Source organism: Ptychodera flava, chromosome 3, assembly GCF_041260155.1.
Source record: "Ptychodera flava strain L36383 chromosome 3, AS_Pfla_20210202, whole genome shotgun sequence".
Lineage (NCBI taxonomy): Eukaryota > Metazoa > Hemichordata > Enteropneusta > Ptychoderidae > Ptychodera > Ptychodera flava.
This window is the reverse complement of record NC_091930.1, coordinates 15,693,567-15,712,773: the sequence shown is the minus strand read 5'-3', so window position 1 is coordinate 15,712,773 and position 19,207 is coordinate 15,693,567. Positions and strand designations below refer to the sequence as shown.

The window sequence follows — 19,207 nt, the reverse complement described above, 5'->3', positions numbered from 1 at the left end:
ATATATCAGTATCTCCTTTAATATTCCCAGCTTATATATATATATATATATATATATATATATATATATATATATATATATATATATATATATATATATATATATATATATATATATATATATATATATATATATATATATATATATATATATATATATATAATATATGGTGATAACCGGGAGGGCACATTGTATACATTTTGTGTATTTCGCTCACTGCTTTAATGGTAGTTAGAGCACTCTGAGATTGTTTGGGCAGCCTCTTGCGTAATATAAGGGGCGTTCACTGTTGGCACTATGCTTCGCTCATGGTATGTATTGCCGTTGGAGCACTCTGGTGAGTCCATGTTTTCAATCCTCAACAATGTGTAACCGTACTCTCTGTGCCCAAGTTCAGAGGTTGCCATAAAGCCATTATGGTGATAACCGGGAGGGCACATTGTATACATTTTGTATATATATATATATATATATATATATATATATATATATATATATATATATATATATGTGTGTGTGTGTGTGGGGGGGTGTGGGTGTGTGTGTGTGTGTGTAAAATAATCGCAATAATACCAATCCGTAATTCAATAACACAAGGTCTGAATTCGTAATACAATAGTTGTAAACATAGACAGAAAACAGCACAGAACAGACAGTAAATAGACGGCACACAAACAAAGTAAAACTCATGAAAGAAAGATGAAAGACATATGGGCCTCTTGCCAAAAGACCAAGAAGTGGTGTCAGGCACTCCGAAAATTGTAAGCACATCCTGCCCCACATGTGGCACCTGCCATATATATATATATATATCTGTAAGTCATATAGGTAGTGGTCACTAACTAAGAACCAATGTCACCGATGCCATCAGCGATCATTTGTCTGTGTGTCTCTGTCGCTGTCTGTGTCTCTGTGTGTCTGTCTGTTTATATGTGTGCGTGTTTATTTGTCTCTGTCTATCTATCTAGATATATAGATAGAGATATAGCTAAATATAGACATACGGAATTAGATCATTAAAGACCGTGACACGACGATCTACATAACAAATGAATGGAAATGGCAGAATTCTTATAGATGATCGCGTTTCGGGAAAACACTCGTCTACAATTACGTCAAAAAAAACCCTTTGGATTATACATTTATCGCATGAACAGTCTTCGAACTCTTCGTTAAATGAAATATGACAAATGTATTTCTTCATATAGGAGAAGTATTCCATCGAGTAGAATATTTGTGGGCTGGATTACTTTTTTCATGTATGCGCAGTGAACGGCCGAAAGGCTACCAATCAGGTAGCCGTTGTTTGTCACATAGGCTGAAATTTTGATACAGAGTGAAGGACACGTCTGTCAATCATTAGACTGCTGGGGTGGGCCGATCGGCCATCTAACAAGAACCATAAACGGTCATTTTCAGGGCCACCACATTTCCAAAAAGAGAATCACTGTTACTTTGTCATGTCATATTACCTAAATAGTCTTTGTTCTGTGAAGTATTTATTGATCAAATAACAATTGTTAGCGATAAGGTACCGAATGCAATACTGCGACACGTCGACGTTGCGTGACGAAGACTGAGGTGATGTTGTTCCTCGAAATATTCACTGCAACGTTTACAATGCCATTGTTATAAGTTGCAGTGCCAAATATGCTGCCGCCTTTGTCGCAGGATGTTGAACCGCGGTCGCGGTGGAGACGACGTTGCTGCTGAAGTTCGATGTTAAAGTTGTGTCAGAATTCTGAATGACCGGTCGCGGTTCTGCGCTGCTGGCGTTTTCCAATCTATCACTTGGTGTTCTTTCTGTCGGAGTGCAGGTTAGTTTTAAACGCAATATCGCGACAGAATCAGATACCGGCTTCGTTACAGTACTTAGAATATGGTATCGAACATGTTAGCCCCATCGGTTGACGCTGGAAGCGGATATATGTTTCTTGTTTGTAATTTATCGACAGATAGAAGGGCGCCTTGTATGCTTTGTGACTTCGTGGTCTACTGAGCGCCTGCTGTTTATATGCGTACACGGAACAGCGAGAACGGTCGTCGGGAATAGCGAAAGTCTTCGGAGGTGAAGCCCGAGGTTGTTCGTTTGTTTTCCCTTGAATTATTTTCTCTCTGTGAATTCTAAGAATTCGGTATTGTCAGCCATACGCTTACAGGTTTTTTCCCCACAGCATTTTTCTGATCTATTGACAGCCTCTGAACCCGATCCGAGGTACGGTGTTTTTGGTTATTTAGCTAAAAGGAAATAGCAGCGCTTCGCGATTGTGCGTGCCGATCACACCATTTTCAAAAAGTAGCTCCTCTTCGCGTTCGGTTCATTCCTCGGCTGCATTTGCTTTGTTGCTTTTGCCCTGGGTCTTCAATCGGGCACGTTTTGCTCTCAAAGTTGCCTGCGAATTGCGAAATTCTTTGTAGCGGTTGATCGAAAATTTGTTACTATTCTCACCGAGGAAAAGATCTATCCCACGCTGGTAGGTCGTAAGCGAGTCTGGTTCGTACTCAGAACCGACTTCTTGACAAACACCCCCGTAAAAGCTGTCGAGATAGCTGTCAAGAACACCTGATGGAATTTTGAATATCGGTCGTATTTCTGAAGGTCTCATGGTACTCATCATTTATTGAACTGCTTTAAATGCAAGGTGTGGACTGCATCGTATTTTCCTTCCTCTTTTCGGCGATTAGCTCTTTCTTGACGGCCTCCGAGAATTCGACGTTGCGAGATTGCCATGGCTGAACGCTGGAGGAAACCGGCCGCGTATTTTTCCCATACCATAACAATCATCTGTTCCGATGGCTCCCAATTCGGTAGACGGAATTGCCCGGGAATTTCATTGTCGAGTTCTTCTGATCGTACTTTGACCATTTTCCGGGTTGTCTGCTAAGTTTTCGTAGCAGCGATCGTTGGACACGCCTTACTGACAGGTAAAATACTGAGAAAGGCGTAGACGACAAAATATGTCTTTATATTCACGCTATCGTCTGCAGAGCAGCAGGTTTATATGATATAGTATTTTACTTTATGTTTAACATATTGATATTCACCAAGCCTGTCAAATTTTCTGGCCATTCTAACACAGCTTATCATAAACAAGCATCACTTTATTGTTCTAACATTTATTTATTGAAATTACGCTCGGCCAGGTACTATTCAGGAATATAAAATGCAGAAAAAAAAACTCCTGTTGATGACGTAGAACGGGGATTTCCTAATGTATCCGTTCTTTCTACGTCATACAGGTGGCGATAGTGACCAGTTCATATGATAAGAAACAATACAATTATTGTTAAACGAATGATTATATTCATAAATTTATCACAGCTCTGAAATTCAATGTTAGCTTTCAGGGGTACCTAAGAAAGTGTAGCTTTTGAATGAAAACGATAGCTTTGACATGGTGTAGGATAGCTTGGGTAGGGAAACGATAGTTGCTGGAATGGAATCCGTAAGTTTGGTCATCTAAAATGATAGCTTTGAACACATTTTGATGATAGTGTAAAGAGGTAGTCGTTAGTGTTGGCAATGTCTGTTTTCCAGAGTTCAGACTTACCAAGATTTCAAAGTTAGCTTCAGATAAGATGAATAGTTATCTTCTCTACCTTCAATGTATGCATGAGCACTTTTTTTATACACTATCACATACACAATCCATTTACATGTATTAAAATAGGACGTCCTAATAGCCTGTTCAGTTCGAAAACGGGAACGGAGATTTCTCAGCAAGTTTTGTAAAATGGGGGCAGAAACTTTACAGAAGTGTAATCGAACCCGAACCTCACTGAATGCAGCATCGTACACAACACAACTTGCTGATTTTTTGTCGAAAACGGGTAAAATATTCACCGCCGCTACCACTGCTTTTGCTGTCAGCCATCTTGTTTTTATGCCCTCAACATAAAAATATGTTCAAAGCTATCGTTTTAGATGACCAAACTTACGGATTCCATTCCAGCAACTATCGTTTCCCTACCAAAGCTATCCTGCACGGTGTCAAAGCTATCGTTTTCATTCAAAAGCTACATTTTCTCAGGTACCCCTGGCTTTTGTAAATTCATAAATGGAAACATTTTTTTTAATTGCAAACGACTGTGTCTTTGGTCATGATACAAGATATAAACTCGGTAGGCATGCATGTGTTTTTCTTTCGTTTGTAACGATCGTCATAGCTTCATAGAATTAAATTGATACCTTTCTCAATTTTAGATGAAAATCGGCATGGTTCGGCCTTATCCGAAGACTATGTGCTGTTGTATCTGTTTGCTGCTATATTGTACCCACACATCATGGTACATACAATGCAGCAATCATGAAGACGACCGAAACGGAAAAGACAACACATGTGAAACAGGGGGACCATGCTCAGAGAAAGGTCAGTCGATTATGTGCACGATGCCAGGATACGTTTACTACAAGTTAAGCGGATGTCTTTTTCTACTCTAAGCTAAGCTAAGAATTAATTAAAATGCAAGCGACGTGACAACCAGGTTACTATAAGCATTTCCCATTACGGGACAAGGTGTAATGATCACTTATCAGCTACCGATGATATTTCGTTTATCCCAAACTGGTGCTCCACGATAATAATAAAGTTTTTTTTTCAAGACGAAATATTGCGAAAGATATAACGTGATATCCATTTGAAACAAACAATGTTTTGTATTTAAACTTCAGTTTGTATAATATTTTAACCTTGTAAAAACATCATCGTAAATGTCTGAACATCACGAAAAAGTGTGTGTTAATAGGGGACATGTAAATGTTATTCCCGTGGGTTTGGTAGTATTTTCCATAACACTTGTTTCTTGTTACTATTGTTTATTTTATAAAAAATAATTTTTGACTGTGACAGCCTGACAAAGATTCACACAGCCAGTTTCGGGTGTCTTGGTCGAAGCACTAGTTTTGTAAGCATTTCTTCTGTTTCTCCTCTATCGCCTTGTGTATTTGTCCTGTTATAGAGCGATAAGCTAAGTTTTATCACTATGCTACTCGTATTATCCTATTCGTTTGATGCCTAAGCAAAAGACATGCAAACAGGGGTAAGTGCCTGATTTTTATGCGCTGTCATTGTATTATCACTGAATTTATAACGAACGATTTAGAAAGGTATAACAGAAGAAATGAGCAAAATTCTGAAAAGCCTCATTATGAATTCTAAAGTTAAATATGAGCTGACAATGTCGATAATTAGGATCGAAGTTGTGGGTTCGAACGAGGGTTCAAGCACCCGGCCTGAACACAAACTCTAAAAAGAACGTTTCAGAACACGCGCGCATGCACAGTATATATTATTGCCCAAACATGGGACTATGTGCCCGAGGGCATGTGGCCATTTGTCCGACGTAAGGAGCGCAAATGGTCTCCTGCCAGAGGATATATAGTCCCATGTTTGGGCCATAATGTTTTTATTACATGCCTCTCTTACACAACTGTCACTCAAAATATTTAGATTTATTGGCAAATGATAATCCAATGCTTTATTCCCATCTTAGACGAAAATCCGTTAACAATGGAACGATTTCCATCATCGAATGGCGCAATGATATATTTCAAGTATACTAATGTTATGCGGTTTATCTTTTTTTTTTCTGCTAAATTCTCCGAACCGGATTTCCTCTGCAAAACATGAAATTTCGACATTTTTACATAAAAAGTTGTCAAGCTAAAAATAGTTCTGGTTCACTTTCAGTCCAATGGTGACTATGCGGCCTGCGACGTCATCGACGAGTTACCATTGAATCGTATGGAGCGCGCGACGTTCGATATACGAGGCATGTAATAAATAATTCTATACAATACGGTAATGCAACGCATCGATATCGCGATTACACATCAAACTAATTATAAAATAATTTTACTTGAATTATCACTCAAAAATATTAGAAAATTATGTTGTTTTAACATCGCCGTCGCTGCGTATAAAAACTCTTCATTTGCGGGTTCATCGAGCAGCACCAGACTTAAATGTAACAATCAAACTCAATCTCATTAGGAAACCTGCAAAGCTAGAAAAAGCCTCAATCGATGCACTTGGTCCAATGTCACATCAACACTTCATGAGATAGCCACAGTTTTGCATGAGCTGACAATGTTACTAAACCCGGGTACACTTGGTCGGGTCTAAAGCAAATGTCCAAACTTTATGTTCTTCGATATTTATAATATCGCTGATCGTGATTCAAGGATTGTTACTAGATAATATGTTTAGCGTGGATTAGGCTATCTGATTGTGTGGAGCCCGGGTTTATACTCTCGCGCGACATCGGACACGGATGCTTGAAATTCGGACAAAGTTTGTCGTTGCACGCATAGCTGTTGTTGCAGCTAGTAATCTTACTTAGCCCTGAATCAGGGTAATTTTGTGTCCATTGAAACACTAGAAGGGTTTATTTTCGTTCTTTTCGCGGAAAGTACATACAGATATAGAAATAACGGGCGATGCGCTGACCATTAACGTTTATTTATGGCAAGGGCGAGAGGAAAGCCAAAAATCAACGGGAGAGCTTGCCGAGCCCGTTAATTTGGTTTTCCTCGAGCCCGCGCCCATAAGTAAACGTTAATGATCAGGACGGAGTCTGTTATTTCCATTATATTATCAACGAACCCCCTAAAAACAGTCAAAATTTGCGAAACTTTCCCAAGCGAACGACAACTGGGCCCCAGAACTAAGCAATACGCGACGCAGTGGCACTCGCGCTGTAAAAATTTGGCAAATCCGGAGATGTTTTCAGAAAAAAAGTATCTCAGCTTGGCCCACAAGTGCTCCATTTTATTTTGTGATTGATTATGATTTACGTTTCAGCTGTAAAGTTACGATACTTTAAGTTGTTAATCTTATTATTCATATTCACGGGCACGTATACGAAACTTTACTGTGTATTTGTGGTCAGGCACATGGTTCAGCTCGACCAATTAAAATGCGGCGGGCAGGGCATGGCAATATTATATCTATTTCTTCATATCAATGAAGTCATTTGCGATCATTACTATTTGCACTGTCGTCCGGGTGGAGGGACGGTGCTATTTGCAATGCAATGCAAGAGACGACCAGCTGCGAAGTCGGCCAGCGGGAAAACTCACTATTATAAAAAAATATAGTCTGTGTGTTTTACTTATTATTTAACCGTGTTTGCTACGAAATATACCTTATTCAAAAAAAGGCGAGATTATTTCAACTGGATAGGACCATATAGACATCAGAAGCGAGATTAGTGTTTCAACTGTTGGTCAATTCACACACGTCACGCCAGACCGTTCACTCTTTTGGCTGTGGCCGATAACAGCAGATAATCTAGTTTATCGTTCATGTATTTTTGAATTTTCGACTGTGATAGCCTGAAGAGTAATTTTTTAGGCGCAGATTTTTGTATTCCTCGTATATATTTACATCACTAGATTTGGCGATTGCAGATGTAAAAGAGGGGGGGGCGAATTCGCTGAGTGGCCCGAGTTCGTAATGATTATTTGATGTGGGACCGAGTTTGCAGCGGCAATGAGGTCTCTCGATACCATTTCAAGCTAGTAGGACGCCCCTGATGCTGCATATTAGGAAAACTATGTTTTTCTCTTTGTTATTGTTGTCTTCCCACTTACTAAGACTAAACTTGCGACTTTTCCCGAAATGAACAGCGACGACGATAGTACAACGCCCTATAGGTGTTCAGTGGAATTGAACCCAGGAAAAGTAAAGATGGCTGCCACGGTGGCGTGATGAGTCTTGTTGCTCTTGATCATTTTTAAAATCGGGACTTGTATTTCAAGTGAATGCTCAACCAAAGCACTGTTTCTAACCTGACCAAAAGTATCATTGAAAGTCCAGAGTTAGCTTAGGACACAGTGAATAGTCGTTGACTGCATATGATACGGGTGATCTCTTATGCGTATTGTAAACTGTTTTCAACCTTTACGTGTTAAACCGATTCACACCTTTCAGAGAGCTTAGCATATAAATGAACCACAAAAACCGTGGTTGGCAAGGTATGAATTGGGCACAAGTTAACGTTGGCGAAATCCTAATGTCAACCTAATGTAACCTCCATAAATGTAATAATCTACATTACTGTAACATCAACCATAATTGTAATAAAGTGCACCCATTAATGTAATATCACCCATAAATGTGACAAAAATCAACCATAAATGTAATAAAAACACCAACCACTATTGTAATAAATGGTAACCATAAAAGTAATTAACAAATCACCCATAAATGTAATACTTGTCAACCATAAATGCAATAAATCTATTTTATCGTTGCAATTGAGGAATTAGCCCTTATCAATGTAATAAGGAAAGCAACTCCACACATTATTCATATCTTAATATTTGCGTTTAATGTTTTGTATATTTGAAAGTGTATTTTACGTTTCCCTGATTTGTGTACAAAACTGATTGACCATGACGCCGAGACACACCTGTAATCTGAACGTCAGTGCAGTCTCTACTACAGAGTGGAGGAGACTGTATAACACTACGATCCTTTAACGCCGATTTTTCGAAAATTTTCTCAAATTCGTCTTCAGTGGACAAAATTGTGTGGAATAATCTATAGATTGTCTATATTCCTATGTTGCCCACTTGAAGTTTGTTCCTTCACCGGGGATGCTAGGATGTCTAATTTTGTCCTACTGTGTTCAGGGTAGTGATCATATTGTGTTTATTCGAATGAAATATAGATATATGTTCTGTGTGGTACCATTGCTTGCCGATTATTTTGACGCCTCCTTATTATGTAATTATCAGTGTCTAGAACTGCTGTTCCACTTCCATTATCTAACGGTTTGATCAGTACCCTCGCCATTTTTGATAGTGTTCTCAAAGTATTCTATCCTGTGTTTCGGAAAGAAAACCTAGTTTCAGGAAAGTATGCAATAACATTACACTAGTCTTATTAAAGTTATTATTTACTCAGGGTATTTATAAACAAATTTTCACATTTGCAAGTTGAAATTTATTACATTTATGGTTGAGTTTTTAAATTATTACATTTATGGTTTATTTGATTATTACATTTGTGGTTGCGGGTTGTAACATTGATGGTTGCCTGTTTTATTACAATTGTGGTTGATTTTATTAAAATTGTGGCTGATATTACATTTGTGGAGATTATTACAATTATGGAGGTTACAAAGCCGTACACTTGTTTGACATAATAGCGCGTTGAGCTCTGAAGCTAGGGTTCGAATATTGCGCGAGCTCAAAAATCTTCGGAGAGCTCAAGTTTTCCCGTTGAAAATATAAACCCCCACTCCAGCCAATAAGATTGCCGGATTACAGCTAAGCATATTATAATCATAAATAAACTTGGGGTAAACAAACATGAGTATTCATTTATAAATGAACAAACATAAAATAATGAACCCTGCAAAGAATACGTGGAATGCATTCAATGCAGCTAAGTAATCGCATAGGCGGCACATTAAAATTCTAGGGAGCGGGCGGGCCGGGGAAAATTCTGCTGGTCGATGTATCGAACATTAACCATAAGCGGAGAAGAATGCAGCATGCTCGTCGAAACAAACCTGTAAAACTTCCAATGATAATATTTTTGTGTGGTAAGTGTCCGTTTTAAATTTTGGAAACTTGATAGCACAGTAAAGTGTTCCTTTTCACCCGACTGTGCGGCAACACCTTTCTTGTTTCGTGGGTTAAAAATTGTTGTCACATGCACGTAAGCCAAATCTATCGTCTCTGAACAGAAAATACCGGGATTTATGCTCAGTCGTTCCACGTCACGACAACCCGCGTCCTTGTCACGGCCTTATGTAACTCGTATTTTCCTTAGCCGAAAGAAGTAAAATATCAGGGAATAACTTTATTATTTGGTAAATGTATGTTATATAAGTTAGTCATAAGGCAGTTTTTACACTGCTGTCCTGTTCAGGTATTTACTATCACTTTGTAACAGAATTGATTGGGGTATGCGCCTCACGTGATAAAATCAGCGGGGTCCGGGTGGCTTCCCTTGCAGGTTCCATCCCGGCCAAAGCCATTGCCTTCGCAATGGTTACTTGCGAGCCTTTCTTCTCATTCACTGGCGGTGCAATGGATATATTAATGACCAATGGAACTCAGTTCTTATCTAGTAACAGATTGTAGTGCGAAGCGTTAATATGGGCATTCCTTGATAATATGAACTCCAAAGGAACACCAGATACATGTACATACTTTTTGACAGCTAGATGAAAACATAGAACTTTACTGTACAATGGGACAGAGGCTACGGTAATTTCGTTGACGTTCACCTGAAAGTGTTACTCATATGATAGAACCGGCCGCCAACCGTCATAAGGTATGAAAAGGAACAGTTTTTGCCGCTTTCTATAATTAATTCACCGTGATCACTTTGCGAAGCTCTCTGCCAAGAATCTGGCCGGTGGCTACTTGTCCGCAATTAATCACCGATGACACAAAGGTTCATTTCGATGGTGGTTATCGAAGAATGATGACTGGGTTCCTCAACCTCGTACGCAGGATATGAACATGAGCCTAATATATATATATATATATATATATATATATATATATATATATATATATATATATATATATATATATATATATATATATATATATATATATATATATATATATATATATATATATATATATATAAGTTAGAAATAGCCCCGTTAGAAACAGGATTCTAGCAAATTCAAATTTGAGTGATTACTTGACCTAAGAAATAAACCTCTTGATCGAGACTGTGCCTCACAGGTTAGAAGTAAAGGGGCATGTGTACCACGAGTAGCTAGACCAATCATTTCACACCTTATTAAGTGCATTCTTTTGTCATTGTAAAGTTACTCTGGCTGTTACCACTCCCCCTGTGCAAGTTTTTAAACACGGTTGTGTATCTACAAAATCACAGGGTGTTTATTAAATAGCAAACATTGTCTACACTTCTGTATTGTCATGTAATGAGTGTCAAGCAACAGATTTTGTACTAAGTGGTTTTCTCGTGATTGACTCGTGAAAAAATATCAAAATAATAATGCTCCAAAAAGTTTTAAAACGTGATGTGTGCTATCAACTGCTATCAATTTTGCAAAACACCAAAGCCGAATAAACGGAATCTGCCAGATAACTATTGAGTTTGACTTCAACCTTAGGAGATTTGAAAGTAAACTATGTCAAAAATGTTTTAAGGCTCTCATTGTATCACAGAACAAAATGATACATGTTTATAAGATTCTTGACGAAAGGTACGCTGAAGCCAAATCAAGACAAATCATCACATACGTATATAAGAGTGGCCTGTTTATGTATGCAAACGATTTTAATTTACGTCGGACTGTGAATAATCAACAATTACAACAACAAATGCATGTTGTATTTGCAAGGGGAATATGGGGTGTTTCAACGCGTTTTGTTGCGTGAACAGAGAACTCAGCCTTAAGATACATGTTAAAAAAGTGAAAAGAAACCTTAAAAGATCGCAGCTGCTGTTCCTTCAAAACACTATATGTAATTTATGTAATTTATGACGGCACACGAGAGAGTTTAGTATCTTAAATTGAAATATATAATGTATTTCTATTGTAGGAGTGGTTTTGTTAATTGGAACTGAGTGGACGTCAAACAAAAGTAATCTAGAAGTTGTTGTGAATAATAGAGAACTTGCAAAGGCAATCGCTCAACGAGGGTTCAAAGTTTACTGTACAGTACTTAACATACAGGATGAAGACATTTCTCTCGCTGCAAAGGAAAATGTAGACCTCGTCGTGCCAACTTCTGACGACATGAGTTCATCAGCGTCACGGCAGCAAGTAATACTAAATCCTGAAAAGTATTATCCCAGCCTTAAAGAGCTTGATCACGTGCAGTTTGTAGTCAGCCATGCTTTCATCAATGGAACGGCAAGGATGGCATTGCGTATTCGTGATAAATTGTTCAGAAAGGCAAAATTAATCACAATATTCTACTACATACCAGAAGATGAGGATCTACCACCTTCCAGATTACAGGCACACCAGGAGGAAATGGAGAGCTGGGCAGCCAAAGCTGACCTTGTTCTCTCACTTGGTCCGAATATATTCAACTACTTCACAAACAAATTCAGAATCTTCGAGGACATTAACCACCATTTACTTTTGCCTTTCATGACAACCGACAAATTTGACCAAAGCGTGTTCAAAAATCGGAATATATCAACATTTGTCGAAATATTAACATTCCATTCAGACATGCTGATAAGGGAAGACAAATTTCATCAGTTCGACCTACCTGCGAGGATAATAGGTGATACCTGCCGAAACAGGTCATGCGAGACGAAATTGAGGTGGAAAATTTTGGGTGTTAATGATGACGTCTATGTTACATTTCGAGATCATTTAAATCAAATTGTCAAAAACGCCGATGTAAAGATTAACTTCTACCCACCTCATTCTCTCGGCAAAATTTATGATGATCTTATCCAGTGCCATATAGTATTGTACACCGGTGAAAACTCATTCGGGTTACCAGCTCTTCTTGCTGCTTCAGCCGGTGTCCCACTTATAACATCTGAAAATACAGGGTTCTCTTCTTTTTTGAAAGAGCACAATTTTGTCTATTTTACACATTCTATGCTTTCAAATAACAGAGATTTACCAACTGATCGAATAAAAAATGTAATACAAGAGTATGACGAAATGCTGAAAGTTGCACGTAATATACAGACATTTTTACAAAAATGTGCAGTAGATGGACCTATTGCACGATCTCAGGATATATTTTATGCCTGGTTAGAGGACAATTATTGACAAAAGTATATAAACGCATACAAGATAACCGGTGGACATGAGGATAATAGCCATTAATCTGTGTTCGAAGTAATCTATAAGCAATCGCATTCAAAATTATATTCTTAACAAACGAAGTGCCAAATTGGTCTTAAAACGGTTAATTATAGCAATTTTTTACAAACACCGGGAAAACCAGATTGGAATTGAATGTGCTCATACTGTTTACATTAGGTTCATCACACAGTACTACTTTTACAACACAATCAGACCCCTGTCAGATCAATATTAACTTTCTCACAGTAAATGGTGATTTAAACCACTAATTACAAAACTTCATTCAATATGCAAATGAAGTGTTTAGTTACTTGACACTGCAAAATCCTTCATACGTTAATTAGATATCTATCAGTTCAACATATGTAGCACGTTTAGTTATATTTATTGTTGTAATTTCGGATTGATGTAATTCATTACAAAGTTCATTAAATATGCAATTGAGCCTTAACCTACTTGACACTGCTTAGTGCTTCATGCGACAATTATCCGATTTATGTCTGAAGAAGGTTTTACCAAATTTTGCGCCATAATTTCCGAGTTATATCACTAACTACAAAATTCATGCAATATCGAAATGAACCCTTTGATTAAGTTCGTACCACTCAATGCTTCATATCACAGTCAGGAATCTGTTAGATTAGTATCTGCGGAATATTTCATCAAATTTGGCGCAGTTATCTATAATTTATAAGACTCATTACAAAAATTTATCGGAAATATGTTTTATTAACTTGGCACTGCTCAATATTTCGCAGTACAATTAGATATCTATCAAATCAATATTTGTAGCACGTTTGATCAAAGATGGCGTAGAGGTGTTATATACTACTTACAAAAGTTCATTAAATATGCAAATTAGCAGATAATTGACATGACATTCAAAGTTTTATCATTATATTCTGAGATTGTTATCGGTAAAAACTTTAATTAAATTTTGTGCAGTATTTCTTGATATATGTCAAAACTGTCATAACTGTCTCAACAGGAAACCATTATATGAAAAAAATATGTTTCATAACTTCATTAAAGCCCCAGTATTTGTAATTTTTAACAATTTTTTTCATATTTTTTATTAAAACAACATCCTCATTATGTGAAAGTAGACCATAATTAATACTGAATCGCATGGTTTGCATTCCCGGCCCGCCTCACAAACGTGTACGATTAGCAGTAAAAGGAGTGAAAAATGACTTCTTGTCCGGACCAGAAGTCGGGCTTTGTTGACACACGAAACAAAAAGTAATCACACCACCGCGCATGCTCAACCACATCTACGCAAGTTTTACTACATGGCGTCCATAGAAACCTACGCTCTTCGAAAAGGTCTGGTCCACCGAAACTGGAGACTCACTGATGGGCGAATTACCTGAAAGATATAAATATGTAAGTGTTTACAGATTGTTCCGACTACAATGAGCCGTGCATTCAAACGTCTTGAACAGCTAAACTAACGATGGAGGCAGTCGATTGTAGGCTTCATGCACTGATATGCATTCACTGCATTGCACGTTTTGACCGATGGTACGGAGATCTAATTGGATGCTGAATGAATTGAAAGAGAAAAACATATATAAATAAAAATTCAATACTTCACCATCGTAATCATTGAACTAGTTGTTTCTTCCATTATGGAATATAATGCAAATTTCGTTGAATATAAATGATGGGACAGATTCTGTTCCGTCTACTCAAAACGAAGTTCACTGTACGGCACCGGGATACGCAGTAGGCAACACACAGTCTATCAACTTCGCCCAGTGGCCGTAATTGAAAACGCTCAGAAAGGAAAAAATTATATCTTGAATGCAGTACAAAAGTCTTACTTATTAAATTTAAAAGTATATTCGAATAATATCGAACATAATGGGTGTCTAATCCTCACAAGGACTACCGTAGTACAATTACCGGCTAGCTGCGATGCGATGGAGCTTCAGGAATGGTGGTACTGGCAGAAGTTCCAACACAAGAGAGATTCCGGCCTCACTGCAAAGTCTGTGTGCACCCTGCCCGACAGCAAATTAACCTCTTGGTTTGATTCTGTTGTTTACTTATTTTTTTGTAAAGAATTCATAATACATATATCTGACTTTCACAAATGCACAATTTGCTTAGGACTGTGATATTGACTGTAGTCTAGAGACGATCGGAGGGAGCTAAGGCAGGCCTTAAATTTGAAAGGACAATGCCTGGGACAATTATACACGCAGCTTGATGAGAAAGTTGTTCACATAAACCTAAATGAATACAAAAGATTTAAACATCACTTGTTCTGAAAATTTATGATCAATGGTTCTGACCTACGGATTTTACACTGCGGCGTTGTTTTTTTGTTTGTTTTTTTTGCGTTTGGCTGGCTACTAGTCCTGTAAGACTGTACTACATGGGGGTAGTAGACTTTACAAGTGCAGCGGGGCCGGGGCCGAGATTGGCGTGGGGCCTGCAGCAAGGTAAAGTTGACAGCGTCCATTGCAGAATGCCCGCGTCTTCGCTTTTCGCGTTTGGGAGGAAATTTACCGCTGTATTCAGAATGCCTTTTTACCGGTATAAAAGCTCAAAAACTGATGCATGAAAAGCCAAGAGTCTGTAAATTTCTTAGCAGTAGCTTCATTGTTGTTTCTAAATTTTCGCTGAGATATCAGCCGTGCGTATACCGGTCCCAGTCGTTCTGACTCGGGCGTACACAGCTGTTTAGGGAGCCGTCATTATTTACGGCCTGGGGGTCGGAGGAATTACATTAGAAACTCCGAAATTTTGAGTCACACCCCAGCCAACCATGATGAATTTGAGTAACCCCCTCTCTAACACAGAAATTTTGGCTTACCTGAGCCCATGTAACAATATGTAGATATAAAAGCTCACCTAATAACCAGTCTCCGATTATATAGTATTGTTTAATTTGGATGGGTAGCATGTCATTACGGTATGGTTAAATGTCCAAATGGTTGTTGAACTCAAGTCAATTAAAATATACATTTCTGTGATAATACAAAGGATGAATTCACAACAGTTCAGTTTTGCCCTAGATCCTGTGCACTTACAATGATATCTGTCGAGAACATTTCTCCATGACCCAGCCTCTCCTTCCATCTCTAGTAACAGCTGTAGAAAACTACTGTGTGACATCATCATCACCACTGTCGATCCTCATCTTCACTGTCGCCGGTGCTATCTAGTACATGAACAACAATATCATTCACTATCTTCTCTTTCATAATAAGTATTGCTAGTAGTGGCAACTACTTGCAATGTTTTGCCTGGCTTAATGTAGTTGATATTTATTGTTCTGTTAAACTATTTATTTGCTTTTTATTTAACATGTTTCAGAGTAAAATATACATAATCAACTAACCATTATGTCATCGAGGATAAAAGTGAGACTAAGAAATAACATTTTGAGTACCCCCTTATAGCTTTCAATTTTTGAATGACCCCCAGCTCGAAATACTGACGGTTCCCTTACTTGCTGCCAAACGCCATGCGTTCACTCCATTCAATAGCCTGCCATACTTTGCCAAAATATGTTGCTTCGATTTCGCAATCACGTTGCCGCTAAAGCAACAATCAGCTGAAATTTATCACTTCAAGTTACTCAATTTTGATAGTTATTTGCCTACACAAGTGAACTAAGTGTATTCAGTGTCGTCTTGATTTTACATCGGTACCGAGAGGGGAGCAGGGTGCGCATCTGTGCACTGCCGACTGCAGTTTAAATAATCCGTATATAACGCACACTGTACCAGAATAGAATGTCAGCCTCCTCTCCAAAAGTTCTGTATCCTCTGAAACACAGCAGCAGAACGTATTTGAACGGAGAAGAACAAAATAAAATCATTCGCAGGTCATTCAGCCAGCGACCATGGGCGATTGCCCGGGCAGTGTGGCGTGGCACGGCATGGCCCAAGGAATGGTTGCAAGCTTGATGATGTCATCAATATTGGCGTTCTCGGTCACGTGCACAGCCTACAAGTCGTCAACAAAGCCGCGAGGCCATCCCACTCGATCGGGCAATATTTAGCGTTTGTATGTCACTACAGGAGCAAACATTTGGCTTATTTCTTCACTTACCAACATTTCACGATGGATGTAGGGGAATAACATGTAATTTCGAACATAAAAAAGGATTTAAAGTTACAAATACTGGGGCTTTAATAGCAAGCCACACACTAACAAAAATCTGATCAATTCTTCTCATTAGCCTATGGTACCTGTCCACTAAATCTGACTTGAATCCGTTGAGGGTTTTGAGTTATCGTGTAAATAGACACGCAGACGTAAGGGGTATGATGGTTGTTGTATTATAAAGAAGACACGTATGTAGGTGGCTTCCACGAGCCAAAAATCATAGCTGAAAATGCAAATGGATTCATGGTCTTATGAAAACATTTAAGTGGCTCAATTGTGGTGAGTAAGAAGAGGCAGGCGGTGAAATGTTCCTTTTCGATTAAAGTTTATCGACAGTGCGCAACAAATATATTGATCTCTCGCGAAGTTAGCAGCAACTGTGCCAAAGGATGGATGATACTACTTTCCTATCCAGAGATTCAGTGGGCAAAGGATTCTTTCCCGTATGAATATGGTGACTCTTCCAATTGGATGAAAAGTGCTTTCCAGAGACAGAATTTTTACAGCGAACATACAGAAGAAGGGATCTTGGAGACTGATAATGAACATGCACTGAAGGTCTTGGATGAGGTCAAATGTAAAACTCTGAAGGACTGTATGGAATTCTATTGTGAGACCGATGTCCTCCTCCTTGAAAATTTCCATGACATATGTTTACGAGCATATAAGGTTGACCCATATACATTATCTATGTAGACGCCCGGTCTGACATAGGATGCCATATTTATTTTTACGGCGGGCAATGTTTAAACTCATTCAGAATGAGGATGAGATGAATTTTGTTCAGAAGGCGATTCGAGGTAGTATTAGTCAGAGTAATATTATATACGTACAAACAAATCATCCGAAAGTAGTCGCTGCCGACCCAGGACAACCGCAAGGGCTGTTGTAGACGAAAATGCAGCCAACAACTGCATCAGTGACTGTGTCAATATCTTTACGCAAATAATATCCATGGATTTGCAATGAGGCAGCCAATGCCAGAAGGATGACTTTATTGATTGACGCCAGAAGAAATAGATTTGGCTCTTGAAGAAAGGGTTGCTATAGCAAAGCCCTGGGCAGGCCTAGAATACCTATAAAAGTTACATGTCGTGAAGAGCATAGTGACCTACCCTTCGCGCTGCACAAGTGTCAAATGAACGTATCAAATCGTTTATACATCTTCACACGGCATGCAAAGCAAAGCACATCCACCTATTTCCCTTCCAGCGTTTTGATTTATTTTTGTGATGGAAGTTAAATTTTAAACGTAATACCTGCAAGATTAACTTGTGGCAATAGTTTATAGTTCAAAGGTGACATACATTTTTGCACGAGGTAGAGAAACTATGTTTTATGGTGTTGGTTCCGACATTTTAAAAGGGGCTTGTAGTGTTTGCATAAAACAAGGTTAACACTTCCTCCTCTCAATATGTAGTTTCATTGAAATACAACTAATATGAGCATTTTAAAACGGCATTGCAGCTTCGCGTGCGGTACTTTCTCAAATTTTTGCAATAATGTAAGCCATCTTAGAGAACTGCCAATAGCATTTCAATCTGAAGATATTGCTTTGATTTTGCCAGATATGTTCTTTAACTTTTTTAAATAAAGGATACGGTAGCTGACAGTGTCACAGAACGATTTGTATCTTGGACAATCGTCGATAAAGAGGCAAAAGTTGTGATATTGCCTTAATTTTGTCAATATTCTAACATTTTCTTTTGATTCTGACTCACTTGTGTACAAGAAATTTGATTTTGAGATTTCTTCTAAAATGTTGTTTCACCATATACTAGACTTATTGAGAAAATTATGAATATTTTTACACCACTAACTAACTAAATCTGTGCTGTTATATACCTTTGACAACTGTTACAAATGTACTTGATTCAAAAAGGATGTTTGAAAGTTCGATGTGGGCAACAATAATGATATCGGAAATTTCACCAGAACCATTATTTCACTAATTATTCTTGTGCTGTTTGGAAAGTACATAACCCCTATGCAGTTTTCAAATTTAAGCATTTTGCCGATACAACCCCGGCCGTAATAAATGAACGCTCCCTTAGGTGAAAGTTCAAAGGTTGTATCACAACCAGTTCACAAACACACCCGTGGAAGTTTTAGCCGCACAGACAGGGTCTCCGCCAATTCCCTTCATTCGTTACCAATTTGTAACAAACTGACCGGACGACCAAGTTGAAAATGCACAAGGTATGGTCTCTTTTCTTGATCGTTTATATGAACCGACTGCCCACGCCGTGTTATTTTCTGTCGTGCAATGTTTGGAAGCAGGTATTCATTGATGTCATATTTA

General features: G+C 38.3%; 1 protein-coding gene across 2 annotated transcripts; it reads left to right on the top strand.

The window, feature by feature from the left end:
* Nucleotides 1–1,566: 1,566 nt before the first annotated feature.
* On the top strand, nucleotides 1,567–13,877 carry LOC139125100 (uncharacterized). 2 transcript variants are annotated; one of them, XM_070691211.1, is made up of 3 exons: nucleotides 1,567–1,817; nucleotides 4,205–4,370; nucleotides 11,546–13,877. In XM_070691211.1, the coding sequence occupies exons 1-3, from the start codon at nucleotides 1,746–1,748 to the stop codon at nucleotides 12,742–12,744; spliced, it is 1,437 nt and encodes a 478-aa protein (XP_070547312.1). In that variant the 5' UTR covers nucleotides 1,567–1,745; the 3' UTR covers nucleotides 12,745–13,877. The 2 variants fall into 2 exon arrangements, with proteins under 2 accessions (XP_070547312.1, XP_070547320.1); XM_070691219.1 differs by lacking the exon at nucleotides 1,567–1,817 and adding an exon at nucleotides 1,884–2,925 and having other exon boundaries at nucleotides 11,546–13,235.
* The last annotated feature ends 5,330 nt before the right edge of the window (nucleotides 13,878–19,207 follow it).